This window comes from Plectropomus leopardus, chromosome 3 (genome assembly GCF_026936395.1).
Source record: "Plectropomus leopardus strain MGB_pleo_1.0 chromosome 3, ASM2693639v1, whole genome shotgun sequence".
NCBI classification, from domain to species: domain Eukaryota; kingdom Metazoa; phylum Chordata; class Actinopteri; order Perciformes; family Serranidae; genus Plectropomus; species Plectropomus leopardus.
Window position 1 is genome coordinate 9,199,925 of NC_142178.1, and position 9,152 is coordinate 9,209,076.

Below are 9,152 nucleotides of genomic sequence, written 5' to 3' on the forward strand. Positions count from 1 at the left end.
GGATACATGCTGGGAGCTGCACAGTTCAACCACAGTATATGACTTTTAGGCATTCAACAGCTCTACTGAAACAGATGGTTCTTCTTCAGTAACTGTTGAGGAATCATTTACTTTCCCCACCTATATTCCCCCTCAAGTTTTCCCCCCTTTTATGCCTCCAAGACACACAACTACAAATAATGTTTCAGTGTATATACAAAAAACAGTCGTAAACATAGCATTCTCAGACGGGCCTGCCTCCAGCCACTAGGTAGAGCTCCCTGACTTCACAGAGCACAAATTGTGGGTGTGTTCCTGGGTGTGCAAATACAGCATGTTGTGGTTTGTTTGTCATGCAGGCTGGGAGGGTTACAGTAACAGCGACAAGTTTGCAAGCAGCAAAACGTAGCGGGAGTAGACAAGAAAAACCAGTGTCAGCCCACTCCCTCAGTCACAGACAAGAATATATGTGCGGGAATACATGCATTGACCTCTATTAGGGAGCATTAGGTATGAGTCACTGTAGAGAATGACAAAAGAACTGTTTTACACACCCGTCTGACTAAGTGCATGTAAGAGTCGACCATATACAACTCCCTCTTTTTTAATCTTAGATCCCTCTTCCAGAAAAAGGCCCCTTAAACTCTTTTAGAGCTGCATCAATTAGTTGAAAAGTAATTAGTAATTAGGGTGATATTTTATTCATTGTTATAGTCATTTTTCAAGCAAAAATGCCAAACATTTTCAGCTTTTTTTCATCTTGCATTGTAGTTCAGTGATTCTGTAATGGGCATAATTTACTTGGGTGGGTGTTTTATCAATTAATTATAATTCGAAAATTGAAAGTTGATACAAACAATTAATTAGTTGCAAGAAGAAACACTTTCTTCTGCACTATAATTGGCAGATGTAGTTTGATAAAAAGAAGGCAAAATAGTCCCTCCTGTTGAGTTTTTAAAATGTATTTTTTGGCGCTTCGAGCACCACAAGGTAAGTGCCATCTAGATCCATTATCTTGGAGAGGGCAGACATCTCTACAACTGATATCTCCACCACTCTACACCTCACATCAAAACAGTCTAGACTAATAAATAAATCTACAGGTAAGAGAAGAAATATGTTTGTTAACTTTGGGGTGAACTGTCTCTTTAATACAACATCACATGCCCGTGTATACAGTGAAAGTGTAATTAGTCAAATAAAACTACACTGCAAACATTGGGGGGCAAACTCAGCAGTCCTAATTTCTGTGTAAGTATGCAAATTGATATTTAATAAATTCAACTGAGGCTTCTTTAAGGCAACAACAGTCTGAGTTAGACAAATCAGTCTGTCTTTTTAGTCTATAATGATCTCTTTTTGTTCCCCCCTGAAGCCACTTTTCTCAGCCAAAAGAGCAGGAGGAATAATTACAGTCACCGATAACACTTCTAATGTCAGCATGGGGACGTGAGCTCTCCTTCATGGGTGATTATAATAATAACCACATCAACCGATATAATCACTCAGTGGTAAAATAACCACTTTACTGTTGTGCTGAAAACTGTTGGTGAGTCTCTGAGAACTATCTACACTTCAATTCACACTCAAGCTGCAGGGAATCACAGCCTGCAGGAGGCACATCCCGACAACAGAAACCCTCAAAGCAGGAAGAAGCTTCCCAGTCTGATTTTCCTACTCAAATGTAAATAATGCATTCGTACAAGCAAGCCTGAGGGTTCCCTCCACAGGTATGCCTCTGGCAGCATTTCAGACTTAACTCTACAAACCAACTCTAACTGAAGATATTGCCTCAAAGCTACCCTTTTGGAGACACAACATGTTGTTAGTTATTTCCAGCCAAGCCTTAGTCACAATGATGCAATCGCATTTGTTTGGGTTAATGCTGGTTCCACACTTGACTGCCACCTTTAGAAAGGAGAAGAAAAAAGATAAATAATTGACAAAGCACTATGACACTGGATATACAATGTTTTTTTGCCTTTTTTGACAACTTTCAGTACTCTGCTCAATTCCATCTAAATACAAAATCAAAAGAGCGTAGGAGGTATGTGACAGCATGGGGAGGTCAGTGGGTGCTGTTGTATTACTGAGGTATGTTTGCAAACTGACAAGATCCCATTTTATAACCATGCAAGCCAGGACATGACTGCGCCGCAGTTCAAGCTGAAAGTGGATGCCCTGGTTGAAGCATGAAAGTACACAGAGGGAACATGGGTGGGAAAGAAAGAAAGAATGACAAGACGTATGCACTTGTTTGTTTGAGTGACTGAACTGATAAATTCACAACAAAATGAATCCAGTTGGAAGCATTTCAACATCTATTGTATGCTTTATCCCAAAATGAAAGATGAGCAACTGCAATGACCTCCAGTTAAGCAACTTTTTAGTCATTTTATTGCCTTGTTTCGGTGTGTTCAAAGGGCACTCTAAATGTGTCATCACCAGAGTATGATGTGCAATCAGACAAACATCAAACTTTTAGGTAATTTTATATCTCACGACTCAACTGCTTTACAGGAAATCATATACAGTATTTTAATGTAAAATTGAAATTGTGCTACAGGAGGTAGAAAAAAATGAAACAAAAATAATAATGTCAAATGTTTGTTTGTGCAATGTATCACACATCACCACAGGCACTTATATATAATATCCAATATCAGCATTTTAAAGACAGTAGTATTATCCTATTTTTCTTTCTAAATAGTAAAGTATTGTAACGTGTAATGCACATTGAATATCATGCTACTTCTGATTGGTAATCACGTGTTTGGTTTCAGTCTTTTCTCCTTTCCACTGAATATGTAAACAGAGAGATGAATACCTCTTATTCAGATACTGAAAGGCTTTGTCTCCCTTCACTTGTTCAAGGTCTGAAAGAGCAACTTGAGCCACTGCACTGTGGGAAACACTTTTTCGTTCTGTGTAAACCTGTCAAACAGGAAACAGCGCAGTTAAAAATCCCTTGACTTGTGCTTTGAAGAATCTAGCAAATAAGCAGTAAACAGTGAAGAACCCTGGTCCAGAACAATGTGAAGGTCAAACCTTACTCACTGTTTTAGTCATGTAAAGTTTGGAGCCCTTGTCTCCTCCACATTATCAAAATTTCAAAGATTTCTTGTTAAACTTCAGTTTGATCCACATGATTAAAATTAGTTACATAAAAATACATTTTAAAAGTAAGGTATTTACATGACACCTATAAAGTTTGTAAAATAATTATTTCAAAGGTATATTTTGTAAAAATGCATTAAAAAAAAACATCTTAAAAACATGTGCAAGTTGATTTTTAACGTATTCACACTTTCCACGATGACTGATTTTAAAAATACATTTTCTAGTGTTTTGGTCAGTTATGATTTTGATTTCCCTTCCCATACTGTCATATAAGAATTTCCACCTAGCAACATGGATTAATACTCTTAGGGCTAAGTGTCATTTAAAATTATCAGTACCAATACCATTACCCTTAAAGTGTTACTGATACCAGTAGAGTACCTCATTTGGTACCCCTAATGTGAATGGAGTGTAGCCATACTTTCAAATATCTTGTTGGCATCTTGGAATACTGAGCTGCTAACTCTGCCAATATAATGCGCTCGATTTTTTTTTTGCCACAGAACACACTGTATGGGTTGTAGCTGCTTCTGCAGGAGTGTGAGCTCAGCACTGGAGACAGTTGGTGAGAGTCCACCTGGCTGCACACAAACACAGTATCAGGGCTAAGTGTTAGCATTACACGGTAAATACTGCATAATAGTTATTAATGGGTTTAGCCTGGGTCGAGCCTATTCAGTGTTGATGTTATTTTGATGGGAACGCTTAACGGCCCAGTGTTGGATGTTAGCTGCTTCTACTGTGTAAGCTGATGCTAACCAGCTAGACACTGAACTAAGTGATCGCTAGAAGGAAGGCAGCTACCGAGACAGCAGCAATAGAAGTAGTTTGGTAATCTGGCAGGGAGCTGAAAGGGTCCAGGCTCAGATCTCTGGTGCAAAAAGGACCAAATTCAGGTATTGTTTGACTGGGGGCATTTTGATACTACTTGGTACTGGGTTATTTCAACTGATAACTTAGAAGTTATCTTGTAATAATACCCAGCCTTACTGTTAATACTCAGACCACGATTGACCACCATGAGTCAATGACAGCCCTTAGCTCCACATACTCAGCCATTAGTCAACTGGCTTCGTACGTCAGGTGGCAACAGCTCAAGCAGTTCGTCCTCCGCTATCAGTCCACTGAGACTCAGAAAGGGACAGTCCCCTATCTCTACAGGTAGAGACTCCAGACGGTTCCCTTTAATCTCCAGGCGGACCAGCTGGGCCAGACTGGCCACTCTGGAGCTAAGATACGACAAGCAATTGTTTCCAAGAGCTAACGTCTTTAGCCTTTTACAGGAGAACAGCTCCTCTGGCAGTGTCTCCAAAGAGTTGAAAGCAGCGGAGAAGAACTGGAGACCCTGCAGAATGCCCACTTCAGGAGGAAGTGAGGTGAGCTGGTTGTGGGAGACATCCAGGTGCCTGAGTTTGGTGCAATAAAACAGCCGAGAAGGAAGCTTTCGTAGCTTGTTCCAGCTGACGTCTAGCGTCTCCAGTGTGTGCAGCTTACTGATATGATCAGGGATGTAGGATATCTTGTTGTGCCACAGTTTTAGTGTCACTAAACGGCTGCAGTGCTGTAAGCTCAGGATCTCCTCCACAGTGGTGAGTTTGTTTTCCTTCAGGTCTAACTCTTGCAGGTTGCTCAGGCTGAAGACAGCACTTGGGATGCGCTCCAACTCGCAGCCCACTAACTCCAATGAGGTGATGTTTGTTAACTTCTTCAGGCTGCTAAAAGCTTGGACCTTGACACCTTCGTTATAGATGCACAACCGCTGCAGCTGCAATGCAACATCCACTAGGCTCGGTGGGATCTTGGTGAGGTTGGAGCGGAGAGAGAGGACTCTGAGAGCCCTAAGCTCACGTAGGGAGTCCAGAGTGGCACTTTTGGACACCTCATTGGTCAAAGGACCATTCAGATGCAACTCCTCCAAGCTATGCAGGGTGTACATCCACATAGGCACCTCTTCTGAACTTTCAAAATCTAGATACAGGACCTTTAAACGTGCCCTGAAGTGGTGCAGGGCGGGCAGCTGGAGCTTTGCAGGACAGAAGATCAACGATAACTCCTGGAGGGAGTCCAGCTTTGCCACACTGGCTGGGATTGTGACATTCTTAACTTGCTCTAGTTTGAGCGCTTCCACTTCAGGAATTTCAAAGACTGTGTCGGGTAGCCCTGGCAACATTAACAGGTGGAGCTCCAAGCGGTTCTTGGCATTCTTGGCGAGGCGGGTACGCAGCTTTTTGGCGGTCCACTCATGGTTGAGGTTGAGCTGGTAGAGATGACTCTCACTGACCTCAGAGAGAAAGACAGCAAATCTTTTAGAGTAAAGAGCATCATATTGGTCCACAAGGTGCAGGAGGAAGGCAAAGTCATTCTTCACATCCGGTATGTCGTTAATGCCTGTCTCCAGTCGGACGTGCTCAAAGGAGTACTCCTTCAGAGGTCTATGAAACTGCCAGTAGAGGGTGTAGATGCACAAAAGTCCAAACACTCCAACAAAGCAGATATAGCAGTAGGCAAGCTTGGAGAAAAGGTGGGCTTTGTTGTGGTTACAGCAATAGATATCAAAACCAGTCAGCTCAGGAGGAACATAACAGCGTACCACTATCTCAATGTTCGGTACCAGCACCGCAGTGTAGATGATGATTATGAGGAACTTGAAGACTTTCAGTGATGTTTGTAGCACATACATGACATACAAGATGTCTGCTTCCTCTACATGAGTTCTGAACTTCTTCACCTTTTCAAACAGAGCTTTGGCCTGCTCTCCTTCCTTCTTATCCAAGACAGAGGGGGTCGACTGAGGCTCTGGAGTTTTCTTCTCCGGATTAGATTTAACAGAGGAGGAGCGAAGAAGCCCCGTTGTCTCCTCCTCATCTGCTCGCCGATCGCCTTGATCTTTTGACATGGTGTTCCTCCTCCAGCTGACCAGTTTCTCTTCTCCTCTTTCCTCAGAAACCTCACTCAGGGCCCTCGTGGTCCAGGGCGAATCAAAGCACTTCCCAAGGATGGTAACAAAGAGGTCAATTTTTGAAGACGTCCCAGGGAATTTGAACCAGAAGCTACTCGCCACCATGAAGATTAGAGTGTGGATCACAACGAGGTAAGGGAAGTACTTTGCATACCAGTGGACAAACCTCTCATAGCAGTAGTGGTTGACAAACACATATTGGTGAATGTCGAGGCCATTCTTGCGACCAGTCACCTCCCGGATGATGGGCTTTGCGGGTAGGACCACTGGAAGCAATGTTTCGTTCTCCCCATAGTTCCGGATGTGGCTGCAGTCGATTGCTTGAGGTGTTGGGCTGGTGAAGTGGCTGGGTAGACAAGTAATCTTGTCTTGGGTGAGCTAGGGAGGATAGATAAATGAGAAAATAAATGGGGAGTTACAGTCAACATAGCAAAAGTGTATTTTAATGGACAACAATAGGATCTCCTTGGATTCACCATCATAAAAAAACAAAAAAACAAAACTTTGTCAAAAAACAAGATAACTCGTAAATGTAGGGAAAACATAGTCGAAAAGTATTCTTTAATATTTATGTATATTGAAGCTGCTATTGTACCAAGAGGTGACAGATCAGAGATAAAATTAGATTAAACAAGAAAAGAATGAAAACAATGCAGATACCTTCACGGGAGTGAATCTATGTTCTAAAGGTCCTTTGTTTCCAGGTTTAATTTTAAGTTTATGCTCATCAACCCTAACCCTGTTTTCTTCAGGCCATAAATCAACTAACCTGACCCTAAGCCTCTTTTCTACTATTCAGAGGAAACAATTTATTAAATCTTATTAAATTCTCTAACAAACACCATCTTTGTCTTTTAGTTTAGACTCTATAAGTTACCTCACTCCAACCTTAAGCAAGCAAAGTCTGATTTCTGTTAACAACTGTTACATTTCTGATCCAGTAGAACTTTTCGTCAAGCTTACTGGTCTGGTGCCAGTGTGTCTGTCTCAGTAAAGTTGCACTAATAACGAGAATGGATAAACAACACTGACACCTTTCTCAATCACTTGTTCATGAAACATGTAGCAGAACTTATTTTAACTTCTTATTATCACTGATTACATATTAATTTCTTTGCTTTTCTTCTGTGCTATTTTTTATGTGACACAGAAATGATAATGAGGTGGTGAGAGACACATTAAGCAACAAGTTAGTGATCTGAATCTGCAGTAAGTGGGTCAGGAGAGGCAAGTTAATTCAGTTACACTGTCTGTGTTTTTGCCAGACTTGGAGGTCAGATAATGTAGGAATAAACAGAGAGGAGTGTGTGTGGGGACAAAATATTCCTCTGAAATGACACAATAGATACAAATGTCTCATCAGGTAGGTTAGATTAGGTTATTAATACTCATGTTTCTAAATCTGTCTAATCGTTTACAAATTTAAGAGCATGTGATCACAAAGTGGCTGGTTTGTAGGCGCCTCACCTGCAATGTGCACCCAAAGACTCCAATCATGAGCATAGCAACGCACAGGTACTCTGAGAAAACATCCCACCACGGTTTCAGCACCCGGTACTTTGAGTTCTGCTCTATGCCGAAGTTTCTGAATTCACCCACTGGGATCATCCTGGCTGCTGCTCCACACTGATGAGAGAAAAGAGTGAACACTCAGGCTAAAATTGGCTTTGAACACAGCGCAGTCTCTGGTGAAAAACTTGTCAAAGGGTTTTAAAGTTACATGACACAAAAAGACACAAAATGTACAGAATATACAGGACTATTTAGTTTCATTACACAGAGGGCTTGCTACAAGTTGTAGGTATCTATATAATGAGTGTTTGAATGAGCAGTGTGCTCTTCTGCTGTGGGCGCATTCAAAGTGGATAAACTAGTTTGGCAACAATGACAACAGAAAGTCACACCCTCAGAAAATTTGGTGGAGGTCATTTATTTTTTTTTTTGTTTTCTTTAGGTTCCCTTTTAAGTAGAAAGTTATAGGATTTACAACATATAGTCGAACTCTATAATAACACCATTACATCAAAATGTGTCAACGTGCCTGTTTGATGAAATGGGACACACGACACGGATAAACAAATACAGTGCAGCAGAACATGCCTACCTTTCTCTGATTTTAACCGTCTTAACAGTATAATTTGTTTGAAATGAAAAGCATCACTAAATGGTAGGTTACTGGAGGTCAGAGTTTCAAAATCATATTAACTTTTCGTGTTTTTACATGTTCATAACTTACAGTACGTCAGCTTTTATGTCTTCAAAGTAGTTTCAGTTTGTTTCTAAAGTATCAGCATATAGACTGCACAAACAAAAGTGAATAAATCTGTCATTATCATCTTTAAACAGGTACATTTTACTTACCTGCGTCCGCAGAGGATCCACTGGTGTCCGGTGGGACTCGGGAGACTGTTTTTCATCGTTGAAGAGGAGCGCACCGGTGTCAAGTTCACAGGCAACAACACGAGACATCCGGACAGGATTTTCAAAATAAAGCAACTCTAAGCAAGCTCAACGCTCACAAGCGCAAACTTTACAAACTATTCAGTAAGTAAAAACAGACTTTAATATGAAAGAAGTGCCTCTGTGGTACACAAGTACATACTTAATCACTTTTTTTCTCCTAGCTGACACTTTTAATCTGTTGTACTTTGAAAACTTAAAAAGAACATTAAGATACACTACCTTTTCTCTTTTTTCTAATAAGTATTTGATTATATTTTTACTCCAAAATGTATTCTATTAGCCACAATAAACATGTAAAAGAGGAGGGTTTTTTTGTGTTTTGCTATTTTGGAAAAGGTCAATTGAGCATCTTACAATACATAACAATATTTCTTCAATATATTCACCCAAATGTATGGTTTCCCCTCACAAAATAAGACCTAAGTGAAGAAACAGTGATCAGATATCATAGAGACATATCAGAAATAGACATGATTTTGATACTGTAACATTAAAGCAGGCCACAGCATTTTTTTACTTATCTCGTGTAAAGTAGGTGTGTTAGAGGTGAGCTGGATGTAATGGTTAGGTTGTCCTTTAATTGTTGGTGTCTCCATTGAATTGATGGATGTAGTTTCATGATATTATTTGA

The 9,152-nt window shown here is 40.6% G+C and overlaps 1 protein-coding gene and 1 long non-coding RNA gene across 2 annotated transcripts in view; one reads left to right on the plus strand and one right to left on the minus strand.

Annotated features, from left to right (window-relative positions):
- LOC148189900 (uncharacterized) overlaps positions 1 to 8,543 on the plus strand; it is a 42,510-nt gene extending 33,967 nt beyond the window's left edge. Inside the window, exons 2-3 of the long non-coding RNA XR_015776198.1 lie at positions 6,043 to 6,190; positions 8,405 to 8,543. This is a non-coding gene — a long non-coding RNA (uncharacterized LOC148189900). The remainder of the gene's footprint in view (positions 1 to 6,042; positions 6,191 to 8,404) is intronic.
- On the minus strand, positions 2,349 to 8,539 carry LOC121942532 (volume-regulated anion channel subunit LRRC8C). Its single transcript, XM_042485762.2, has 3 exons — positions 8,420 to 8,539; positions 7,526 to 7,684; positions 2,349 to 6,436 (listed from the first exon to the last, which is right to left on the minus strand). Exons 1-3 carry the CDS (start codon positions 8,525 to 8,527, stop codon positions 4,151 to 4,153), a joined length of 2,553 nt encoding a protein of 850 aa, XP_042341696.2. The 5' UTR covers positions 8,528 to 8,539; the 3' UTR covers positions 2,349 to 4,150.
- Positions 8,544 to 9,152: the final 609 nt, after the last annotated feature.